The sequence below is a fragment of the Borostomias antarcticus genome, assembly GCF_949987555.1.
Source record: "Borostomias antarcticus genome assembly, chromosome: 23".
Classification (NCBI taxonomy): Eukaryota; Metazoa; Chordata; class Actinopteri; order Stomiiformes; family Stomiidae; genus Borostomias; species Borostomias antarcticus.
In genome coordinates this window covers 12,777,022-12,803,556 of record NC_140256.1, presented here as the reverse complement: position 1 = coordinate 12,803,556, position 26,535 = coordinate 12,777,022, and the positions used below count along the sequence as shown (strand labels likewise).

Here is a 26,535-nt window from a genome sequence, read left to right as displayed (position 1 = left end):
AAAATGAGTTATTTCTCATCTTAGGGACATCAAAACCACCACTTGAGTAGCACCTACATACACCTAACTTTCCAGTTTTGTTCCAATCCATATTCTGAGAGTTTGTCCAAGGGGGATTTTTTAAATTTCATTCATAGCCTGATTTATATAACAGTTTATCCCTAAAACATGGCGAAAATTGGTCTTTTTATGACTGTTGACAGTATTTTCTGATTTCTGAAGTGAAGAAAAGAGATATCAAAAATCCCCCTTGGACAAAGTTTGAATAGGGATATGTGAACAAAATGAAACAAGAATTTTGAATCTGGCTTGAACCAGTTAAAAAAAATGGATTCCTGAAATTATGCAAATTAGCGCATATTTAGAGCATATAATGCCTAATTTGCATATTTATCCATAAGATTTCAGAAAACTTGTAATACAAAAAAGATGCTCCTTAATGTACCTAACAAACTGGGGGAGTTTGATGGTGATACCTATTAAGGATTTTTTTTTTCCTATTCACCTGGGGTGTCTCCCCTTAACCTGATTTACCTGGTCAGGCGACACAGACACTCACATGCATAGCTCCAATGTGGCTATGGCGTGTTTCGCTTGTTGGCTTTGATGCGTTAGTCGTGCTTGGCCCCGTTATTGCTGCTTGCAGCTATATTTATTATTATTATTATATTGACTGTTGTTTTTGTTGTTTAAATCAAATGAATAAATGTATACATGATTGATTAAAAATGAATTACATGATTATTTAATATTTTTCTTAATGAAATATGACATTTATAACCACGCATATGTCAGGAACAAATACCGTAATAATGTGTGCACGTCCTCAGCTGAGGTACATATTGCCTGTGCATGATGGTGCATCCTGCTATACTGTAGTTACATCTTTCAAATGATATAATGATTTTATGTAGGCTAACTCGAGGTGCATTATTCACCATAACCGAGATCGGAGGACATGAAGTTCAAAATCAATATCCAAGTGGGCTGCTGCAACAGTAGTCACTCCCCTCAGTCACCTGTTTGTCTGTAGGCCTTTTTATAAGCACAACAACACTAGTGTGTGACAAAATATAGGTTATAGTTTTTTTTGTGACCTGTGTCGCCCTGAGGTAGTACATTCCGGTAAGGTAGGTGATATTAGGGACTTTACGTAGTACGGGAGAGGAAGTTCCACATACACATACTTGGCCATACAGCGTTCCGAATCGCATACTAGGCATACTTTGGCATACTATATACTACTATATAGTATGCCAAAACAGGATGTAGTATGTCCCAATACATAGTATGCCACATGCAATATGGCAAAAATACCAGGATGTCCTACTACATCCGGTCGTATTTTGCAGTATGCAAGCCAGATTTTCTGGCTATTCTGACCCACAATCCTGTGCGCAGCGGAAATGTGCGTCACATGTGCGAGTCATGTTCATATCTATGGTCGTGACAGCCATAGACATATATACGTAGATGCCTCATTGGTCGTTGGATTGTAGAGCGTCGTCGCCATATTGGTGAGGGAGTTGTTTGGACACTCGTTAAAATGCCGCACTCGTGTTCAGCTTGGGGATGTACAAACGTTCGCACAGTCCAAACTAGATCCCGGGGAACTACCTTGTAATTGTTTTCAGTTGTATTAAGCCATCATAACATTATTTTGAGAGCTTACTAGCTGGCAACCGAAGTCAGACTAGATTAGGCTAACGTAGCTACCGGTAGCTAGCTAATGTTAGCTCCCGCTAGCTAGCTCATGCTAGCGCTATGAAAGCTAGCTAGCTATACTTTATAAGATATTCTATAAATAAATTGCTTATTATCAAGATTTTTACCTACTGTATATTGGCCTTTTTCACCAACCTGATTTTTATGACAAGCTATTCATTTAGGCAGAGCGACTGACATGAATTTGACTGTAGTTAGCTAGCTAATAATAGCTAACTTTTCCCACACTTTTGAAGGTTTCCCAAGGAGAAAGAGTTGAGGAGGCAGTGGGAAGTAGCTCTAAGGAGGGAAGGTTTTTCCGCCACTGAGTACACCATGCTCTGCAGTGAGCACTTAAAGACAGAGGATTTTGACAAGATAGGTCAGACTGTCAGGATTAGAGATGGCGCTGTACCGTCTATCTTCAGTTTCCTGACGCATCTCCAGAGAGTAGGTGTATCACTACCCTACTAACACACGCAGGTTGCGCAAACGTTCGACATACGGCCGCTATAGGTGACGATTCGTGTGCGCCGCGTGCGGAAATTACGCGGCCATTTACGGAAACGCGAGATCTGCCGTTTAGTAGACGCTACGTACATGGCCGTGGGAACTAGGGGTGCTGAGGGTGCTGCAGCACCCCCTAGCGAGCTGGTGTGAAAAAATGTTTGGGGGGCGGATTGACATTGTACACTTTTTAATCAATGCATTAAAACATTTTACATAATTTGTCTGTTGTTACTGATCTAAAGGTAGTTTGTTTGAGGAAGATTTGGGGAAAATGTGCAATGAATAATTTAATAATTATTAATACCCAATAAACGCTGACGCTGTGCACGTAGCCTAGCCTACATCCGTTGGTGTTTCAAATGAACGATACGTTAGTGGAGATCAAACCGAAGCATCGCAATGGCCGCTCAGAAGCGAATTTCAGAATTTTTTATCAGACCACCTAAAAAAAGCACAAGAACTGAAGAAGTCCAGCGTCCTGAGGATGAGGAATGCAGCACTGCCACTCTCACTTTGCGGCCTAGTAGGCCTACTACTAGCACCATTGCCGCCGAGACCGAAGCCGGGCCTGTTAACGTACCTACTCCAGCAGCAGCGTACGCGGGAGGAGAGGCTAGCAGCAGTAGCCTAACAGGAATTGAGGAGCCCTTTCAGCCAACAGACTTCAATTTTCCAGGCAGGCGTTTTGGCTCAGAGATTTTTAGTCGTACCTTCAAAGCAGTGTGGTTTACAAAATGGAGGTGGCTACATTACGAGGCAGAGAGTGACCGTGTTTTGTGTTTTTTGTGCGTGAAAGCGTTAGAAAAAAAGCTGATAAACCATGATCGTCTGAGAGAACAAGCTACAACTTTTGTAAAAGGGGGGTTTGCGAACTGGTGGAAAGCCATTGAAAAGTTCAAAGAGCACGAGAAATCCAAGTTGCACACAGACTCAGTCCAGAGACATGCTGCTTTGGGGAACATTCCTATCAGTGCCCTCTTGTCTGATGCCGCTGCCAAACAACAGCAAACAGCACGAAACGTCTTGGAACTACTGTTCAGAACCATTCGATTCCTAGGCAGCAAGGGAATAGCCTTCAGGGGTGACACACTACAATATTGTACCCTGTTCGAGCCTTGCGAGGCAGTGGCCAAGAGCTTGCAGAGCCCCAAAGCAAGTGCCCTCGGCGCGCTCGAATGCGCAAATGTGCTCAAAGAGCGCGTAGTGTCACTGAGAGATGACGAAATCGTGGAGAAGATGGTCCGCAAAGTGGAAAGGTGTGCTCCAGAAATGGGCCTGAAGATGCCAGACACTGCCCCAAGGGTGAGCAAAACCCCTGTTCGCTATCGCCAAACCACGGTTCCAGAGGCCGTGGCGCACGACACAGCAACGGTGATTTGGAGACGTGACTTTTATGAGGCGATTGATTTGGTGTCAGCGGAGCTGACGAGAAGGTTTGATCAGGATGCTATGAAAATAGCAGCAACCAGAGAGAGGGCAGTAATCCGAGCAGCAGAGGGGAAACCAGTGGACTTCGAGCCCCTTCACCTCCCCAAGGAGCTGGACACAGGCCGCCTAGATCTGCAGCTCAAAATGCTTGGCGATGTCACCAAAGGGTCAGATTGTAGCACAGTTCAAGATGTAGCAGTATGTATATCCAAGCTCCATCCACAGACAAGAGCTCTCTTTGTAGAAGCTGAAAAACTCATAGAGTTATGTCTGTGTCTACCCATCTCTGTGGCCTCATCTGAGCGGACTTTTTCTAACTTGCGTCGCCTGAAAACATGGCTGCGCAGTACCATGACACAAAAGAGACTTACTCACCTGGCCCTGATGCATGTCCACACGGAGATTCTGAACTCGCTGGACATACATACCCTCATGAGAGCTTTTATCAACACAACCCCCGAGCGCAAGGCCACGTTTGGTCTGATGTGATTGACCCGCCCTGCAGCAGCTCAAGGTAAGACATGGTTAATTATAATCTGCCGCCGTGCAGAAGCCTACTTTTATAGTCTTGTGCTGGAAAAAATGTAATATCTATTTGGATAGTCTTGTGTGCTGGGCGCAATGGCTTGGGTTTGTAATAAGACTTGTATTGCAGTGTTGGCATTGTGCTTTCTTACTGACTTGATTGTTTTCTGTGGTGAATATAGCCTACGTTATGGGCCCTGTTTTTGCATTAACGTAGGCCTACGTTTGTAAAGCGCATTGTGTTGCCTTTGTGTATGAAATGCGCTACACAAATAAAGCTTGATTTGATTTGATTAACGTATAGCCCTAAGCGGTAGGCTACGCATGATAAACGTGACGCTTTCTGTCATCAGTCTGCGGGTTTGTGTATTGTTTGCAAGCTTTGGACCTGTTTGCAATATAGCGTATGGCAGACATTTCATGTTTGCTCAGGTTTGTGTCAGTTGCGACCTGATTTTGCATTATAGGTGGTAGGCTATGCTCATTGATAAACATGACGCGTTCTATCATAATCAGTCAGCGGGGCTGTGTAGGCCTATTGTTTGCAAACTTGAGTAGGTCGAAAATGTCAATGGAGAGGACCACCAGACCCTCATATTTACAGCACCCCCTCCCACAAAATAGTTCCCACGGCTCTGGCTACGTAAGAACGACACGTCATTCCGAAGTTGCGGCCGCGTGCAAAGAACGCACGTGATCACGTGGGCAGGAACCTCCGTTATAAACTCACTTGGCTGACACTAGATTAACAGGTATTTATATGACTTGGTCTGCACGTCTTTTTCGCACGGTGCAAATACGGTGCGGCCGCGTGCAAAAAACGTGGGCAGGAACTTCCGTAATAAACTCACTTGGCTGACACTAGATTTACAGGTATTTATATGACTTGGTCTGCACGTCTTTTTCGCACGGTGCAAATATGGTCACTTACTTACTAAACCCTGACCACTGGCTATATTTAGCATACCACTGGCTATATTTAGCATTTACCAGTACAAAAACGAATTAATGCTATATGGGGATATAGCAGCAAGCATTATGCTACAAACCAATATAAGACTGAACACCATTAACAGTTTAGAACATTTTATTTCACAAAGTACATTACAAATTAAAAGTATACATATTTACAAGGATAAGGTTTACGGTCTGTCACATTACGCATAGCCAGAAAAGCAAAAAAAAGTATGTACAAGCTCTGGCTAGCAACCCATTATCTGCAAAAGTTCTAAAAACAAAAATTAAACAAAGTGCGCATTCTGTGGCAGGCAGACCGGGAACAGACCGTTGTATCCCTCAAAAAAAAAAAAAAAATTTACAAAAACTTTTTTACAAAAAAGGCATCCATCCTGGCAGGCTGGAAAGGCAGGTTTAGGGAGACGGGCTGTGCTGGAGGTCAACCACATCTGAATCGAGGGTCTGGGCTGAAGAGGTCATCCTCATCTGAATACTCCATTGTGGTCAGGGCTGGAGCTGCGGTCAGGGGCTGGGCTGGGGAGGTCAGCTGGGCTAAAGCAGATGCCTAAGGACATAATGAAATGGCTGTAAAAGCAAGTCGCATACGTTCAGTGGAAGCGTGCCATGTCACTGGATACGAGAAAATTAACTGCCTGACATCACATACCTTTTTGCATCGAGCAGGGGCATGTTTCAGCGTCTCCTGCAGCTGGGCAGACACCTCTGTCACAGTGGTACTTGGCTTACAGGCCATAACTGCACCTTTTAACCAAAAATGGAATGGTGTCAATGCACATGGCATGAAGCAAAGACAATGTATTATTTTGCGAAAATATGAACAATCCCTTACGTAATATGACATTGTAGAGGGTCATCTCTTTCAGAGGCTTCTTCCCCCTCTTCCCATGGACGCTGTACACACACCACACTCTGTGTATCGCTATGGCTGACAGCACCCGCCGGACCACATCTGGCAGATCTTTGCCGCCAATTGAACTCAGATATCGTGTCTGCAAAACATAGACAATCATTTACTTAAACATTTCCTTAACACGTCCCTGCAAAAATAAGGAACAAAGTTCTGCCCTGAAGTTACTCACCATCTTCCTTTGATATTCCTTGTCCTTCAGCTGCTCCTCCAAGACCAGCAGCTCCTCCTCCGTTTGAGCAGGGTGCAGGTCGTCCAGTACTGCTCCCCGATAGCTGTCTGCAGACTCGCCAGACAGTCTCTGCTCCAGCCTCTGGATCGACTGTGCCATCTCCCTCAGACTCTGCATGACGCTGGAGAGCTGCTGACAGATCATCCTCTGGAAGTCTGGATATTAAACACAGATGTGGCTATAAGTAATTGTACGGTCCCATAATGGATATTCAACTCAAAGTATATCCCTACATGCAGCATGAAGTAGTTCACAAAATTCTGCATACCAGCATCTCCAGAGCTTGATGGCAACACTGATGGAGCCGTTGGCCTCACAGGCGTTGACATCACTGAACTGGAGGGCAACACTGCTCGAGCTGTTGGTGTCAGAGGCGATGGCATCAGAGAACTACCTGAAAACCAGAGGATAAAGGGATGAGCAGGAAACTATGGTGCTGGCGGCGTAGTGATTCTGGCATAAGGGGAAGAATGAACTCGACATGAGACATGTCAGACCCTGACCTGGTCTGGCCGGGGTGCTGATCGCTGAGGCATGCTGCTCGTGCCTGGACGTCTGAAGGGCTGAAGGGCTTGGGCTCACAGGACCCGGGCGATGAACATCTACTGCCAAGTAGTGAGATGAGCGAATTAGTGAACTGAGTACATGAGTCTTCAGAAAGCCCTGAGTTAACTGTCAGTGTGCAAATATGCATAGCCATTTCACCAACATAAACATGCATGCATGTATACCTGCATTGATAACTGGCAGGACAGGCCTTCCGGCTCTGGCACCTGGCATAGCTGGTCTGGCCTGAGTTCTGCCGCCCGGCTGCATGGGCACTGGAACATCTAGTGGAGTAAATAAGATCAGATTAGCTCAGATTAGTCAACTCAAGTAGTACTCTTTTGGGACCGTTGAATGAACTTCACTATATTACCTTCGCCACTGGAGTCAGACCCCCTGCAGACCCGCTTCCTGGTCACTGGAACATCTAGAGGAGTACATTAGCTCTGATTAGTCACTCTTTAGGTTGTAGTTCTCTTTAGGGACTGTTGAATTAACTTAACTATATTACCTTCGTCACTGGAGTCATAGCGTGTGTTGCGATGTCTCTTCCTTGTGTCTGGTTGGTCTTCCATTGACGACTGCCGCTCAAACACCTTCGTCATGGCCCTGGCTATTTCATAAAGCGCTGTGTAGAAAGTACCATAATCAATACATTTCAACCATCTTATTTCCTCTGAATAATTAATAATGATTAACAGTGTACATGAACACAGCTTACGAGTATTGGAGTCCTTAAACACGCGAACTTTGTGGAGTCTCCAGGCAGGATTTGGTTCCACGTTGTTCTTAATGCGTTGGCTGCTTTTGTGTTCCGTCCAGTAACACAAGTTGCCCTGTGAGTGATAACTGTTAGTACCTGCTCCCCTGTACAATCGGAAAACAGCACTCTTATCAGAAACCACATTGTTCGCTTACCTCTTCCCGGAGCCACGACACTGGGACAGCCGCCACAGAACCCTCCTCCAGAAACTCCACAACGCAGTACATTCTGCACAATAAACAAAAAAACGAACTTAGGTTAAACACATAAGCATAAGGACACTATTGGAAAGCAGAGAGGAAGACATGAATAGTTAAACTGGATTTAAAACAATGACCAATTCAGCTATGCAATTCAACACTAACTAGATGGCTACAAAATGGCGACCACCGGTGCGGGCAACATGAAGCACAAGCCATCTTAGGCGGTACAGGACGCAAATACACTATTGGAAAGCAGAGAGGAAGACATGAATAGTTAAACTGGATTTAAAACAATGACCAATTCAGCTATGCAATTCAACAGTAACTTTACGCAGATGGCTACAAAATGGCGACCACTGGATTTAAAACAATGACCAATTCAGCTATGCAATTCAACACTAACTAGATGGCTACAAAATGGCGACCACCGGTGCGGGCAACATGAAGCACAAGCCATCTTAGGCGGTACAGGACGCAAATACACTATTGGAAAGCAGAGAGGAAGACATGAATAGTTAAACTGGATTTAAAACAATGACCAATTCAGCTATGCAATTCAACAGTAACTTTACGCAGATGGCTACAAAATGGCGACCACTGGATTTAAAACAAGGACCAATTCAACTATACTATTCAACACTAACTAGATGGCTACAAAATGGCGACCACCGGTGCGGGCAACATGAAGCACAAGCCATCTTAGGCGGTACAGGACGCAAATACACTATTGGAAAGCAGAGAGGAAGACATGAATAGTTAAACTGGATTTAAAACAATGACCAATTCAGCTATGCAATTCAACAGTAACTTTACGCAGATGGCTACAAAATGGCGACCACTGGATTTAAAACAAGGACCAATTCAACTATACTATTCAACACTAACTAGATGGCTACAAAATGGCGACCACCGGTGCGGGCAACATGAAGCACAAGCCATCTTAGGCGGTACAGGACGCAAATACATCTCGTTGCAGTTATTCACTGTATTTAATATCTAGGATTCGCAACGGCATTAGCCTGACACGAGAAAGCAACGCGGGAAACATTGCATTTACAACATGGCTCCGTTCAAACTCAGCAAACAGGCTCGAACATGGCGTTGCTATTTTCTGCCTGTCGGCGGCCCGGTCGGGCTTAAAGCCAAAGCATTGTGTTGGCAACAAGCTTTGGCAAAGATAAGCGAACGGTCTGAAAAGTTGTGCCGTTGTAACCAGAAAACTATGCACAAATGTAAAACAATCTTACCTTTGGCTTTTAATGTATTTTGTACTGTCTTCTGGTCGTCGTTGTTCTTTGTTCTTTGTTCTTGGTTCTTGTTCTTGGTTCTTGCTCTTGGTTCTTGCTCTTGGTTTTTGTTCTTGCTCTTGGTTCTTGCTCTTGGTTCTTGCTCTTGTTCTTGCTCTTGTTCGTTGTGGTGTTCTCTTCGCATTACTGTGGGGTTTAAATGCTCCACCGAAATCTCTGTCGCCGCGCCATTGGTCAGTCGTTTGTGAAAACGTGGCCAATGAAAAACGTACAGCCTAACATTAGCCAATAGGATCCCACCAGACCGATACAGACGGATGTCCGGTACTGCTACAAGAAGGGAAGGTTACGTATTGTTCCCCAGTTCTACGAGTGAAGCGGAGGCTGTTGTTTTGCAAAGAAGAGGAATACAAAGAAGATCTTTTGGCACATACACTGAAACAGCGCTTCGCCTTCTGCCATAGAGAAAACAAGAAGAAGAAAAAGAACACTACCGTTGTCTACCGTCTTCAGGTCAGTACAGTGTGAACATACAGCCAGAACCACATAATAGAGGTTTTCAACGATTGTAGCCCACTGAAGTAAGTGATATAGCTGTTTTTGATAGCTATGATTGCAATGGCTTTGAATCCTCAACATTGGCAAGTCTGGGCAAATTTTGCTGGTAAAAGTGTGCTGTTTATACGCCAAGTTACCGTCAGCAACCAATCGCATGAGCTAAGATGGCTAACAATAACAGCGTCGCATAGCAGTGAGTCGCCGTTGTAGTGCATCACTGCTATGCGACGCTGTTATTGTTCGCTCTAGCTATCCGACCAGCAATAGTTTATTTACAAGGCGAGTGACTATAGAATATTATGCAGTTGGTCGTGATTGAATACACTTTCCCGCATGTTCGTTGTGTCCCTCTGACTTTAGAATATTATGCAGTTGGTCGATGGCGATAGCCTAGCTAGAACCAACAAACAACTAGGGCTGCGAGCAGCATTGAGCGGGCCCTCGCACCCCACGCGTGTCGGGGTGCGGCGCCGTTAAAGGCTGTGCTATTTCGGTGTCCAGTACTGAGAGAAACTTCCTGTCACCAGTAGGTGGCGCTCTAAGCGTGACGCAATACTGACACATAGATGTGTTCAGGACAGAACTGTCATGAAGCGTGAGATATATCGGACAAATTGGATAATGTATGGAGGAGTTATGAGGACTTCCTGTTTCACCAATAGGTGGCGCTATAAGTATGACGCAATACTGACACATAGATGTGTTCAGGACAGAACCGTCATGAAGCGTGAGATATATCGGACAAATTGGATAATGTATGGAGGAGTTATGAGGACTTCCTGTTTCACCAATAGGTGGCGCTATAAGTATGACGCAATACTGAAACATAGATGTGTTCAGGACAGAACCGTCATGAAGCGTGAGATATATCGGACAAATTGGATAATGTATGGAGGAGTTATGAGGACTTCCTGTTTCACCAATAGGTGGCGCTATAAGTATGACGCAATACTGAAACATAGATGTGTTCAGGACAGAACCGTCATGAAGCGTGAGATATATCGGACAAATTGGATAATGTATGTAGGAGTTATGAGGACTTCCTGTTTCACCAATAGGTGGCGCTATAAGTATGACGCAATACTGACACATAGATGTGTTCAGGACAGAACCTTCATGAAGCGTGAGATATATCGGACGAATTGGATAATGTATGGAGGAGTTATGAGGACTTCCTGTTTCACCAATAGGGGGCGCTATAAGTATGATGCAATACTGACACATAGATGTGTTCACGACAGAACCGTCATGAAGCGTGAGATATATCGGACAAATCGGATAATGTATGGAGGAGTTATGAGGACTTCGTTTTTTATGGCGAAATGTCAAACTTTAGCGGGGCGCCACGGCAAGGGTGTGTGGTGAAAACTCAATTTTTTTGATAACTTTTGATCACAAAGGTCTTAAGATGAAGCTGACCGAATAAGAAGTTGATCGGATGAAATCTCTAGGAGGAGTTCGTTGAAGTACGAGGCATGGAAATGGTCAAAACAGGGACAAAATGGCACATAAAAAGCAAAATGGCGGACTTCCTGTTGCATGTTGGGTATAGCTCCAAGAGACATTTTAGTGTGTCTCGATGAAATACATATGCCCACCGAATTTCGTTCGCCTACATCAAACTGAAAGGTGGGGCTCGCCATTTTAAATTTTCCAGGGGGCGCTCTTGAGCCGTTTTGCCACGCCTATTTCCGTCACCCATGAATTATCAAATTTTTCACCGGGCCTGACATATCTGCAAAGTTTCATCCGTTTTAATCGATGTTTAGGCCGCCAAAAAGGCATTTGTTTGGGGAGAAGAATAAGGAGAACTAGTGCTGCGAGCAGCAGTGAGCGGGCCCTCGCACCCCACGCGTGTCGGGGTGCTGCGCCGTTAAAGGCTGTGCTATTCCGGTGTGCAGTACTGAGAGAAACTTCCTGTCACCAGTAGGTGCGCTCTAGGCGTGACTCAATACCGAAGCATAGATGTGTTCAGGACGGTACCTTGATGAAGCGTGAGAAATGTTGAGTAAATCTGATAACGTATGGAGGAGTTATGAGGACTTCCTGTTTCACCAGTAGGTGGCGCTGTAAGTGTGACTCAATACCGACACATAGATGGGTTCAGAAGGCCACCTTCATGAAGCGTCAGCAATTTGGTGCAAATCGGATGATGTATGCAGGAGTTATGAGGACTTCCTGTTTCACCAATAGGTGGCGCTATACGTATGACGCAATACTGACACATAGATGTGTTCAGGACAGAACCGTCATGAAGCGTGAGCTATATCGGACAAATTGGATAATGTACGGAGGAGTTATGAGGACTTCCTGTTTCACCAATAGGTGGCGCTATAAGTATGACGCAATACTGAAACATAGATGTGTTCAGGACAGAACCGTCATGAAGCGTGAGATATATGGGACAAATTGGATAATGTATGTAGGAGTTATGAGGACTTCCTGTTTCACCAATAGGTGGCGCTATAAGTATGACGCAATACTGACACATAGATGTGTTCAGGACAGAACCGTCATGAAGCGTGAGATATATAGGACAAATCGGATAATGTATGGAGGAGTTATGAGGACGTACTGTTTCACCAATAGGTGGCGCTATAAGTATGACGCAATACTGACACATAGATGTGTTCAGGACAGAACTGTCATGAAGCGTGAGACATATCGGACAAATCGGATAATGTATGGAGGAGTTATGAGGACGTACTGTTTCACCAATAGGTGGCGCTATAAGTATGACGCAATACTGACACATAGATGTGTTCAGGACAGAACCGTCATGAAGCGTGAGCTATATCGGACAAATTGGATAATGAATGGAGGAGTTATGAGGACTTCCTTTTTCACCAATAGGTGGCGCTATAAGTATGACGCAATACTGACACATAGATGTGTTCATGACAGAACTGTCATGAAGCGTGAGACATATCGGACAAATCGGATAATGTATGGAGGAGTTATGAGGACTTCCTGTTTCACCAATAGGTGGCGCTATAAGTATGACGCAATACTGACACATAGATGTGTTCAGGACAGAACCGTCATGAAGCGTGAGATATATTGGACAAATTGGATAATGTATGGAGGAGTTATGAGGACTTCGTGTTTTATGGCGAAATGTCAAACTTTGGCGGGGCGCCACGGCAAGGGTGTTTGGTGAAAACTCAATTTTTTTGATAACTTTTGATCACAAAGGTCTTAAGATGAAGCTGACCCGATATGAAGTTGATCGGATGAAATCTGTAGGAGGAGTTCGTCGAAGTACGAGGCATGGAAATGGTCAAAACAAGGACAAAATGGCACATTAAGAGCAAAATGGCGGACTTCCTGTTGCATGTTGGGTATAGCTCCAAGAGACATTTAAGTGTGGCTCGATGAAATACATATGCCCACCGAATTTCGTTAGCCTACATCAAACTGAAAGGTGGGGCTCGCCATTTGAAACTTTCCAGGGGGCGCTCTTGAGCCGTTTTGCCACGCCCATTTCCGTCACCCATGAATTATCAAATTTTTCACCGGGACTGACGTATCTGCAAAGTTTCATCCGTTTTCATCGATGTTCAGGCCGCCTAAAAGGCATTTGTTTGGAGTAAAGGAGAAGGAGAAGAAGGAGAAGGAGAATAATAATCCTTCGAGTTTCAATAGGGCCTCGCACCGCCAGTGCTCGGGCCCTAATAATAATCCTTCGAGTTTCAATAGGGCCTCGCACCACCAGTGCTCGGGCCCTAATAACAGCGTCGCATAGCAGTGAGTCGCCGTTGTAGTGCGTCACTGCTATGCGACGCTGTTATTGTTCGCTCTAGCTATCCGACCAGCAATAGTTTATTTACAAGGCGAGTGACTATAGAATATTATGCAGTTGGTCGGCGGTGATAGTTGTTACATATTGTCAAGTTAGCCCGCCCAAATAAGGCTGGTCAAATGATGCTGTTCTGTGTACGCCGCCATCATGGCTTTGTGTTGGGGCTCTGTGTACGTGCTAGATACACACCGCAGTTCCAGTAGTCGGGTTTCTGTGATTTCGAATCACAATCTGTTGTCTGTCAGTCATGTTGAGACTATTTATAAAAGAGCTCTTGTTTTTTTTTTGTTTTTTTTTTATAGGATGGACTTGGAAGAAAGGAGAAAGAGAAGGAATGAGTATCAAAGGCACTGGAGGGCTGGACACAAAAGGCTTAAGGGACTTAGGGAGTTTCAACGCCCCCTCCACAATGCTGAACACAGTGACACTCAATCCTCAGATGGCACAGCAGAAAGCTGTAAGGAGATGGATATTCCTGAGCGCCATAATAATCATGGTGAGATGGCGATAGTTGATGTCCCAGGCTTGGATGAAGATGCCCTTACAGGCAGCAGAGATGATGATGAGATGGCGAGAGTTGATGTCCGAGACTTCGATGACGATGCCCTTGCAGACAGCGGAGAGGATGACTGGGATCATCGGCGAGAGGATTTCTCGGATCATCACCACAAAGATGACTCCGAACATTGCCATGATGATACCGACTCTGATCATCCGGCCTCTCTGCGTGAGGACTTGCGGGACTGGACAAATGAGTACCTCATCAAGCATAATGCCTTGGATGCGTTACTCAAGATCTTGCAACAACATGGCCACCAAGAACTGCCTTCCACCAGCCGTACAGTAATGCAAACTCCCAGGGACATTATTGTTGAGAAGAGGTCGGGGATGGAATACATCCATCTTTCCCTGGAAAAGCAGTTACTTGATACACTTGAGCAATACCCTGACGAAGATTGCGAGAACATCACAGAGGTTGAATTGTCCATTAATGTGGATGGCCTACCACTGTTCAAAAGCTCAGGCAATAGTATGTGGCCTGTTCTCTGCGCTGTCCAGCTTCATCCTGTCAAGATCTTCCCTCTAGTTCTCACTGCTGGGGACAGCAAACCCAAAGACTTGGACTTTTTGGAGGAGGTGGTTGCTGACCTGAATGCTGTGATGAGTAATGGCCTTCTGTTCAGAGGCAAGATGATCCAGGTTAGAATCCGATGCATTGTCTGTGATGCTCCTGCCCGTGCTCTTGTGAGGAACACAAAATACTGCACTGGCTATCATGGATGTGACAAGTGTGAGCAAAAGGGTGCTTATACTGGTCGAGTTACATACCCAGAAGTAGATTACCTGGTTTTGAGGGACGATCACTCCTTCAGAAACAAAACACAAGAAGAACACCATCATGGTGACACCCCACTGTCCGGTTTGCCAATTGACATGGTTGCAGCTTTCCCCATTGACTACATGCACCAGTGTTGCCTTGGGGTTATGAAGAAACTGCTCCTCACCTGGACCAGAAAAGGAAAGCGAGGTGTCAGAATGTCTGCCCTGCAATGTGCATTACTCAGCGACAGAATGCGTGATCTCAAGGACAGCATCCCATCAGACTTTGCAAGGTCGCCTCGATCGATTGATCAAGTGGAGAGATGGAAAGCAACAGAATTCCGGCAGTTCATGCTCTACACAGGAAAACTTGTGCTGAAAGGTCTTCTGGAAGATGAACTATACAAGCACTTTATGGTGTTCAGTGTCGCTATGGGCATTCTGGCGTGTCCAAAGCTCCTGAAAGTTCACAGTACCTATGCCCACGAGCTGCTGAAGTACTTTGTTCTGGAAGCTAGGTTCCACTATGGCGATGACTTCATGGTGTACAATGTGCACACTTTGGTTCACATAACTGCTGAGGCAAAAAAATATGGCGGTCTGGACAACTGCAGTGCATTCCAGTTTGAAAACTACCTTCATGGCGTCAAGCGGCTGGTGCGGTCTGGGAACAGGCCCATCAAACAGGTGGCTAAAAGACTGCAGGAAAGGAATTTCAACACACATGTCAAACCACACAAAGTGAAAGTGTCAAGCCAGAAGAAGGACTGTGCATACATCACAGAGGATGGACAGTGTGTGGAAGTTGTTGAAATTAGAGGTCTTCACGGGTCGGGTAAATCCGAGAGGACCCGAACGGGTCCGGGTCCACATTTCCACGCTTTTATTATGGTCAATTGGGTTCGGGTGGATCCGATTCTGTTACCTCGGGTCCCGGGTCTGTTTATCATTATGCGTAATACCCGAGAGAAACGCATGACATGAATTCAGTGAGACCGCCGGCGCGACGCGAGCGGAGATACGGCAGCCGCCACCAGTAGCCTACCTTGTGAAAAATAAGCTGAAAGAAAATGAATATAAAGAGGTCAAACCTAGTGGCAACTTTGTGTAGTCTTATTTATTTACGGCCGTTTCATTTCCATGCTGCCACATCACAGCCTGACAAAACAGCGATTGATCCTGTCAAGATTGAGAGGAAATCGCAATTCCATCAAACTGTGATGCAACAGCATGCAAGCCAACAGCCGTGACAGCCTAAGTGATTAATGCTACTGCTACTTGCTACTACTGCCCGTCGGATCTGTAAAATACCCGATCCGACTCGGGTCTCGGGTCTCTGTCATACTCCTGCTCTCGGACAATATCGGGTCCGGTATACATATTTTAAAAAATGATCAGATTTAGTCGGATCTCGGAACAAATGTCTCGGGTCCATCTCGGTTTCGGGTCCACATTTTAGACCCGAGAAGACCTCTAGTTGAAATCTCTGCAGATGGCAAAGCTCTTTGCCTTGTCTACACAAACCCTGCCCCTCTCTTCAATCACCCATGCACTTCCTTCGTGATTCATGCCTTCCGGTTTCAGAAGAGGGACGCAGACAGGAAATTCATACCAAAATCACAGCTGACAAAAAGAGCAATCAAGATTGATCGGCCACGCTACACTGTGTTTTTGGGACTCCTACACAGTTTTTGACAAGACACTGTAAATCCTAACATTTGCACATTGGCCCAACAAGAGACAGTAGATAACAGATGCCCACAATCAGGAACCAAAATCTGCTCTCCAGACGGACCCAGAACAAGCCCAAGAGTGGACGCTCTCTTCATCTGAGGCACTGCCGCCCTCATGCTCAGGTAAATCACACACACTACTGGGAGGCTATGTAAGATGTAACACACAGTGTCATGTAAATGCAACCACCTCTAGATCATGAACTGGGCTGAGTGAAAACAAATGTGACTGATGGCTGATGAATGTTTCCCTGTGATCATGATTTACAGATTTGGGATCTGGCCCCCGGAGCCAAGCCCATGAGACACCAGTTGAAGAACTAGTCAGTAGCTCAGGGATGGAGCTCCACCAAAACAGGTACACACACACACACACACACACACACTTCTGAATAAGTTGTCTCTTTCGTCAGACTAACCTTGATTGTCTCTGTTTCAGGTGCTGAAGGCCTCCGGACAAGCCTGAGCTCCATTCATTCACCCTCTGACTGTGCCTGATGAATGTGATGAATGTATTTCTCACATACTACAAGTGCAACAAGCAGAGAAATGTCTTGCTGTGAGCTCCTAGACAAGCTGGCATTGTGATTCATGTAGTTCAGGAGGATTTATTCTGGGTCTATCTGGGAGACTTTTTGTGTGATTACATTCATGTCTGTCCTTTGAGAGAACAGCGAGGTTAACCTGTTTTACAGTTATTTTTCTTTTAATGTATTGATGAAATGTGTCTTAGTAAACACTCCCTAGTAGTGAGACAATCTGTAGAATCTACATGGGGTCTTAAACGGGAAAGCCCTCACTCTATTGTTTACTGTGTCTATTGTTTATTGATAGGCAAATGTTTATGAATCAGATTTACAAATGAGGTGTCTATTGTTTACTGATGGGGCAAATGGTCTGCAAATGTTTACTAATCGGATTTACAAATTAGATGGCCAACATTGTAAATGAAGCTTGCATGTAATTGTCACAACCCATGCCTCTAACCCTGCCTCTCTGCCTGCCCCTAACCCTATCTCCGAGAACGAGTCCCCTGGCACCTCCCAGAGGGCACAGAGGGAACTGCGGGCTCGTCGGCGTGAGCAGCTGCCGGTCATTCCGGTGATTGCACCCCATCCTGGCCAGCCACCACCTGCAGCCATTCCGGTGATTGCACCCCATCCTGGCCAGCCACCACCTGCAGCCCATCAGCCCAGGAGGTTAAGAAGCCACTCCACACAGCATGCGGCGCCAGATCGTTGACTAACTAACCTAGTGGGTACACGTCTCTAGCTCCCTGCCTCGTCTGTCTTTTGAACCTTCCTTACCCTGTTCTCCCTGTCTTCCCAGTTCCTGCCTGACCCACGCCTGCACGATTACCCCGCTCCTGCCTGACCAACGCCTGTACGACAACCCTGCTCCTGCCTGACCCACGCCTGTACGACAACCCCGCTCCTGCCTGTCCATCGCCTGTACGACTACCACGCTCCTGCCTGACCATCGCCTGTACGACTACCACGTCCCCGCCTGACCCACGCCTGTCTACGGATCACGTTACTGCCTGCCTCTCCCCGGATCGCAATAAACGTGCCTACGGGCTTTCACCCCAATCGTGTCTGCTCTTGGGTCCTCCATCCTGATCCCTAACAGAACGATCTGGCCAAGACATGGACCCAGCGGACGTCGACGCCATACGCACTGTCATCGCCCGCCAAGGTACGCTGATTGGGAGACACGACTCTGACCTCCAACATGCGGCCAGTGCCATGCAGGGCCTCTCCACCAGCGTGAACGCGCTCGCCACCCAGGCAGCCCAAACCGACCAGGGCCTGCAGGCTCTCACCCAGGAGTTCCGGAACCTGATCGCCCACCTTACCCCTCTCCAGGCCCCAGCACCACCCCAGGACCCAGCACCACCCCAGGACCAGCCCGCCGCTCCAGCTCCTGGCGAGGCCGCTTCCCCCGCTCGGCCCCGGAGAGAGCCCAAGCTCTCCAACCCCAGGCCATTCGACGGCGACCTGGCTGAGTGCGGGCCCTTCCTGATGCAGTGCAAATTCATTTTCGCTCACCAGCCTAGCCGGTATTCTGGGGACGCGGAGAGGATTGCCTTCGTCTCCAACCTGTTGACCGGCCAACCCCTCCGCTGGTTTGAAGCAGTCTGGGAGTCAGGGGCGGCCTGTTTCGGGTCCTTCGAGACTTTCTGTGTGGAGTTTAGAAAAGTTTTCGACCATCCAGCCCACGGCCGCGACTCCGCCTCACGCCTGCTCCATCTCCAGCAGGGCACCCGGAGTGTGGCAGAATTCTCTGTGGAGTTCCGCATCCTGGCTGCGGGGAGCGGGTGGAATGATGCCGCCCTCCAGACCGCTTTCCGCTCAGGCCTCACAGAGACTATTAAGGATGAGCTGGCGCTCAGGGAAGATGCCACCTCCCTGGACAACCTCATCTCGCTCGCCGTGAAGATGGACAACAGGCTCCGGGAGCGCAGGAGAGAAAGAGCCACCCGTCCCTCTGGCTCTGTCCGGCCTCCCAGTCACCGTCCCCCAGGCCAGCCGGCCCCCTTCTCGTCTCGCCCCGACTCCGCCCCCCTGCGCTCCTCTGCTCTGTCTGCCTTTCCATCCCCTGAGGACGAGCCCATGGTATTGGGCGGGGCGTCACTGATGGGCGGCGTACTCACCCCCAGCCACCAGGGGCGCCTGCACTTGGAAGCGGTGATCACATCTAACAACCGGCCGTTTCCCGTACCTGCTCTGATTGACTCGGGCGCGGACGACTGCTTCATCGATGCCACGCTCGTCCGTCAGGCCGGCATCCCCACACAACCCCGGGACACGCCCCTTGCCGTTCACGACCTCAGCGGGAGACTGCTGGCCGAGGTCACCCAGGTCACAAGGCCCTTGGAGATCCGTCTGTCTGGCAACCACCACGAGACCCTCTCCCTGCTGGTGATCTCATCACCCCAGAGTCCCCTCGTCCTGGGGCAGACCTGGCTCCGGCGCCACAACCCCCACATCGACTGGGAGACCAACAGGGTGATTGGCTGGAGTCATCACTGCCACAGGACCTGTCTCACCTCTGCCACCCCGCCTACAGAGGGCGTCAGCGCCTCACTGGAGCCACCTGACCTGTCCACGGTTCCCTCCATCTACCATGACCTCGGAGAGGCGTTCAGCAAACAGAGGGCCCTCTCCCTGCCTCCTCACCGCCCCTACGACTGTGCCATTGAACTGCTTTCAGGAGCGCCCCTGCCCTCCGGCCGTCTGTTCAACTTGTCTCGTCCTGAGAGAGAGGCCATGGAGAAATACATCCACGAGTCCCTGAACGCCGGCCTCATCAAGCCCTCCAGCTCACCCGTAGGAGCGGGCTTCTTCTTCGTGGGCAAGAAAGACGGCACCCTACGCCCGTGCATCGACTACCGGTGATTGAACGACATAACAGTCAAGAACCGCTACCCCCTGCCGCTCATCGCCTCCGCCTTCGAACCGCTCCAGGGCGCCACAGTGTTCTCCAAGCTCGACCTCAGGAACGCTTACCACCTAGTGCGCATCAGGAAGGGAGACGAGTGGAAGACGGCCTTTAACACCCCCCTCGGGCACTTTGAGTACCGCGTCATGCCCTTCGGCCTAACCAACGCCCCGGCCGTTTTCCAAGCCCTAGTGAACGACGTCCTCAGAGACCTCCTCAACCACACCGTCTTCGTCTACCTGGATGACATCCTCGTCTTCTCGCGCACCATGGAGGAGCACACCGGGCACGTCAGGCAGGTCCTCCAGAGGCTCATGGAGAACAGGCTCTACCTCAAGGCGGAGAAATGCGAGTTTCACGTGCCCACGATCCAGTTCCTGGGTTTCGTCATTGAGGCCGGGAGGGTGAGGGCTTCCCCAGAGAAGATCAGGGCGGTGGTTGAGTGGCCGGTCCCCACCACCCGCAAGGAGCTCCAACGGTTCCTGGGGTTCGCTAACTTTTACAGGAGGTTTATCCGGAACTACAGCCGGGTGGCGTGCCCCATGACAGCGCTGACATCCACGGCCATCCCCTTCGCCTGGACCCCTGCGGCGGACGTGGCCTTCAAGGCCCTCAAGGCCCTGTTCACCTCCGCACCTGTCCTCATCCAACCGGACCCCTCACTCCAATTCACCCTGGAGGTTGACGCCTCCGACACGGGGGTTGGGGCGGTCCTGTCCCAGAGGGCCGTGACGGACGGCAAGCTCCACCCCTGCGCCTTCTTCTCCCGCCGCTTGGAGCCGGCCGAGAGGAACTACGACGTAGGAAACAGGGAGCTTCTCGCGGTCCAACTCGCACTGCAGGAGTGGAGGCACTGGCTGGAGGGGACGGAGCAGCCGATCATCGTGTGGACTGACCACAAGAACCTGATCTACATCCGGGACGCAAAGAGGCTGAATCCCCGGCAGGCCAGGTGGGCTCTGTTTTTCGGCCGCTTCAATTTCACCCTGACCTACCGACCAGGGTCCCGCAATGTGAAGCCAGATGCTCTCTCACGCCAGTTCTCGCCCCCGGAGCGGAGTGCAGAGCTGGACACGATTCTGCCCTCCTCCTGTGTGGTGGGTGCTCTCACTTGGGAGGTAGAGGGGATCGTGAGGGAGGCCCAGAGGACTCAGCCAGACCCAGGCGGTGGTCCGGCAAACCGCCTCTTTGTGCCTGACCGGGTCCGTACCCAGGTCCTCCAGTGGGCCCACACGTCCCAGTTCGCCTGTCACCCAGGAGCCAGCCGCACGCTAACCCTGCTTAGGCGCCGGTTCTGGTGGCCCACCATGGCCGTCGACACCACCGAGTACGTCCAGGCCTGTACGGTGTGTGCCCGGAGTAAGTCCTCCCACCAGCCCCCTTCAGGTCTTCTGTGTCCCCTGCCTGTTCCCGGCCGACCCTGGAGCCACATTGGGTTGGACTTCGTCACCGGTCTCCCCCCATCCCAGGGAAACACGGTGATCCTGACCATCATTGACCGTTTCTCGAAGGCTGCCCACTTCGTGCCGCTGCCTAAGCTCCCCTCTGCCTCTGAGACTGCGGACCTGCTGGTGACTCACGTGGTCCGTCTCCATGGCATCCCCCTCGACATTGTGTCAGACAGGGGGCCGCAGTTCACCTCTCGGGTCTGGAGGGAGTTCTGTCGGGCTATGGGGGCCACGGTCAGCCTGTCCTCGGGCTTCCACCCCCAGACCAACGGGCAGGCGGAACGGGCCAACCAGTACCTGGGCACTGCCCTGCGGTGCATCACGGGCCGGAGCCCGGCCTCTTGGAGCGAGCGCATCTCCTGGGTCGAGTACGCCCACAACACCCTGCCCAACGCCTCCTCAGGTCAGTCCCCGTTTGAGTGCTCCCTGGGTTACCAACCGCCCCTTTTTCCTGAGCAGGAGGAGGAGCTGGCTGTCCCGTCAGTCCAGGCCCACATTGACCGCTGCCGCAGGATCTGGAGGACCGCCCGCTCGGCCCTGCTCCGCTCCACCCGCAGAAGCCAGCGGTATGCCGACCAGCGTCGGACCCCGGCCCCCAACTATGTGCCTGGCCAGGAGGTCTGGCTCTCCTCCAGGGACATTCCGCTGCGGGCAGGTTGCAGGAAGCTGGTCCCCCGCTTCCTCGGCCCCTACGTCATTGAGAGCGTGGTCAACCCTGTGGCGGTCAAGCTCAGGTTGCCCCCCGCCATGAGGATCCACCCGGTCTTCCACGTCTCCCGGATCAAGCCTGTGAAGGTCAGTCCCCTTTGCCCCCCAGGCGATGCTCCTCCCCCCGTCCGCCTCATCGACGACCATCCGGCCTGGACTGTCCGGCGGTTGCTGAGGGTCCGTCGCCGGGGCCGGGGTCTGCAATACCTTGTCGATTGGGAGGGTTATGGGCCTGAGGAGCAAAGCTGGGTGCCCCGCAGGCACATCCTGGACCCCTCTCTTGTCCGGGATTTCCACCGGGCCCACCCTGGCCTGCCTGGTCGGTCGCCGGGAGTCGCCCGTAGAGGGGGGGGTCCTGTCACAACCCATGCCTCTAACCCTGCCTCTCTGCCTGCCCCTAACCCTATCTCCGAGAACGAGTCCCCTGGCACCTCCCAGAGGGCACAGAGGGAACTGCGGGCTCGTCGGCGTGAGCAGCTGCCGGTCATTCCGGTGATTGCACCCCATCCTGGCCAGCCACCACCTGCAGCCATTCCGGTGATTGCACCCCATCCTGGCCAGCCACCACCTGCAGCCCATCAGCCCAGGAGGTTAAGAAGCCACTCCACACAGCATGCGGCGCCAGATCGTTGACTAACTAACCTAGTGGGTACACGTCTCTAGCTCCCTGCCTCGTCTGTCTTTTGAACCTTCCTTACCCTGTTCTCCCACCCACGCCTGCACGATTACCCCGCTCCTGCCTGACCAACGCCTGTACGACAACCCTGCTCCTGCCTGACCCACGCCTGTACGACAACCCCGCTCCTGCCTGTCCATCGCCTGTACGACTACCACGCTCCTGCCTGACCATCGCCTGTACGACTACCACGTCCCCGCCTGACCCACGCCTGTCTACGGATCACGTTACTGCCTGCCTCTCCCCGGATCGCAATAAACGTGCCTACGGGCTTTCACCCCAATCGTGTCTGCTCTTGGGTCCTCCATCCTGATCCCTAACAGTAATATTGTAATCTCTACCTTTGTACCTGTTTACATAAAGAATTGTGATATGTCTTGTCTATTGTAATCTCGTACGTAGACATGCTGTAACGACCTGTGACTAAGAAAATGTAAAAAATAAAGTCCAGTGGCTCATGACAAGGGTGTCGTCTCCACACGTGATTTTCACCATCGGTGTCGATAGAGAATTCTGTTTGGACGCCAAGTGTGCTTCAACTATAGTGAATCAACCGAACAAAGCAGGATGTGTAATTTAATTGACGTCACATGACAGCCCGAGCTAGCAAATGGGAAACTGAAGCGCATATGCGCATGTGCAGTTCCGCTCCCACAGTTGTTTTTTTACGTTTTGTATTAAGACCAGGTTTGATCGCGATGCTATTACATTACATTATATTACAGTAATTTAGCAGACGCTCTTATCCAAAGCGACTAACAATAATTGCATTTAACGTAGGAAAAGCCAATACTTGCCAGAACTCAGTGCATCTTCTTTCTAAAACAAGTCTTATAAGAGCATAATCTAGTGCTGAAGGCAAAGTGCAAGAATCACAATCTAAAGTACAGTGCAATATAATATAAGTGCTTAGGTGGGAGGATTGTTGTAGTACTGTTGAAGTTTGAAGTTGTTGTACTGTTGAAGATTGTTGAAGATTGTTGGTCCACGTACCAATGTAGCCTACGCCATTGCTGCTGTAACTGTAAGACTTCAAATTTTATTTTAAAACGTAAGTAGCCTAATACAAACATTCGGACCCACTGTGACGCTAAATGTACATTTCCAATAAAGTCCGATTGGGACTGTGATGTAACCACATTGTCACGTTATTTAATTACATCGTAGTTACGGATTAAAGCAGCAGTGGCGGCTACGTTCCCTTACAGTGTACTTGAGGACGGCTATTTTGGTTATTTTGCGACTGAAAAGGCAAGTGTCAGCTAGGTGTCAGCTAGGTCCGCTGGTGGTGACGTCGCAAAATTACCACAATTACACCAATGTGTCCCGTCAGTTTTACGTACTGTGTTAGTAGGGTAGCTAGCCTAGACTAGGATTTGATATGATTTTTTGGTTGTTCTTTCTGAATGTTTAGGAATCAATGATGTTGATGAAGTTATATACTGCAAATTGTTATTTTTTTCTTTCACTTCAGCCATTGGCAACCAGGACAACACAAACCTCAAGGAAGGCTGAAGAGATACTGTCAGTGGACTGTCCTCTGCATATGCAAGAAAATGAATCTCCGCCTAATGTGAGTATTTGTACTTGCCCTGCCCCAAACAGCATCATGGCCCTGGTTATATTCCAATCTTTCTCTCTCTCTCTCTCTCTCTCACACACACACACACACACACTGCCACTCTTTTTAGACACACTCACGTATACACCTGCAGACATAGAAACATGCTAGTGTTGAATGTGTCCATGACACACACACACACACACACACACACACACACACACACACACACACACACACACACACACACACACAGTGGTGGCAGTGGAATTGAGGGCTGATGAGATTAAGAATGCAGGCCAGCTGATAGTACATTGTACTAACTGTGCACCAAACAGCTGTGACTGTGAGTGATGTTATATAAACATTAATGAAAATATTTGTATCCTTCTTTCTACTAGGGCCATTCATATGCATTGCCTGCATCTCCCACTGATGTAAAGGCTAAACTCAGTGAAGCCTTGGCTAGGGTGGAGAGTCTGGAGCGAGAGATGAGGAACGCAAAGGACCGAGAACGGAGGGCAAAGAACACAGTGCATAGTCTTCTGGAGGATCTGAGGGGGAAGAATCTCATAAATGAAGAGCTGAAAGAGAGGCTCAATTTCTATTCAGGTAAAATTAAAATGATTTTATGTATATTTTATTCTTTCCTTAAACTTTCCCATCTTTGTGAGACTTCCTAGTTATTATTTCATGGGCACTTACTAATTAGTGTATGCTAACTGAATTTCAGATCTTCCAATACACCTCCTGTCAAAAGAGGGCCATGAATACACAAAAGACCAGAGGGAGTTTGCCATCACTCTCCACCTACCACAATATTAAATAATCATGTAATTCAATCTGTGACCAGTGTGGGAAGAACTTCACTAGAGTGGACAGTCTCAGGACACACCAGCGTGTTCATACAGGAGAGAAGCCATACCACTGTGACCAGTGTGGGAAGAACTTCCGTCAGTTAGGAATCTTAATGGTAGAAACGAATATCTGATGTGATGTGGTAAGGGGTCTTAAAGAGTGTGTGTGTGTGTTCCAGAGGAGAGCAAGGAGACCCTGATGAGCTAACCCTGTGTTGTCACATCTCATGGATATTTGTGGAAAAATACATTTACAACTTCCAATTAACAAAATTACTTGGTGCTCTCTTGGGGTATCTTGCTTTGCCATGATCAAATTGACAACACATTTTCTTTTGAACGTACATGTCTGTTGTGGGGTTCATCATCAATTTTGACACCCTAATCTTGCTGATTCCTGAACTGATACAATCTCAGGGATACGTCTGCACGTATCGTTTTAGCCAGGATCCCTTGGAGCTTCTCTTCAATGCAATCAGAGCATCAGGTAGGGATCTCGGAAGTTTGTAAATTGTCTTTTTTTGTCTGAAAAAAGTGACTATAAGTGTGTGTGTGTTTGCGTGCACGTGCTTGCGTGTTTGTGTGTGTGGGTGAACTTGTTTTGTAGGGGGCTGGAATAACAACCCAACTGCAGGTCAGTTCCAGGCCACTTTCTGCTGTCTCATGGTCCAGTGCGGTGTCTCTCCAAGCACGTCAGGCAACGTGGCAGCACTGGATGAGACTGTGTCCCTGTCTGCTGTAGAGATGTCCTCTGCTGTAGCAGCAGAAGAAACAGAAGACCTTCCATCCCCTTTTGTTAACATCTCTGCGATTCTGTGTGACCATAGCTACCTACCAACTCGCTTTGGTGGCCTTGTGGAAAATGCCCTTGTGTACATAGCAGGTTTTGTCGTTTGCCAGGTCTTGCGAAAGCTGTCCTGTGATGTGTGCCGTGCTAGCTTGGTGACAGATGCTGTACCTGCATCATTTGATCAGAGCTACCACTTGCTTACACTAAAAAACAAAGGAGGGCTGATGATTCCTTCTGAGGGTACAGTGAAGGTGGTCAGATCAGCTGAGCGGTGTATTCGCCAGTCTTCATCAGGGCAAGCCGTCAGTGTGTCCTTGATCAATCAGTTTGTGCGAGCTGAGATTTGGTCAGCTTATGTGTTTTCCCTCAGGGAGCACATTCAGGAAACACAGTATGGAATTGACAACCACCATTTTCTGCTCTTGTCAGTAGTTGTGTCTGTCTTCCACAAACTAAGGCTGCATCACATAGCAAAACTGAACACTCTTAAACTACAGATTTTCCACCAGGGAAGTTACTCAGATCAAGTAACTATTACTGTTATAACCTAACTATTGAAATTCTAAGTAACTATAGATAAAACTTTTTTTCTGTACTG

General features: G+C 48.6%; 1 protein-coding gene across 1 annotated transcript; it reads left to right on the top strand.

The window, feature by feature from the left end:
* Window positions 1–1,546: 1,546 nt before the first annotated feature.
* LOC311324390 (THAP domain-containing protein 6-like) lies at window positions 1,547–25,115 on the top strand (the record flags this gene model as incomplete). Its single annotated transcript, XM_084456851.1, has 5 exons — window positions 1,547–1,620; window positions 1,962–2,154; window positions 24,204–24,302; window positions 24,692–24,902; window positions 25,024–25,115. The coding sequence occupies 5 exons, from the start codon at window positions 1,547–1,549 to the stop codon at window positions 25,113–25,115; spliced, it is 669 nt and encodes a 222-aa protein (XP_084312977.1).
* Window positions 25,116–26,535: the final 1,420 nt, after the last annotated feature.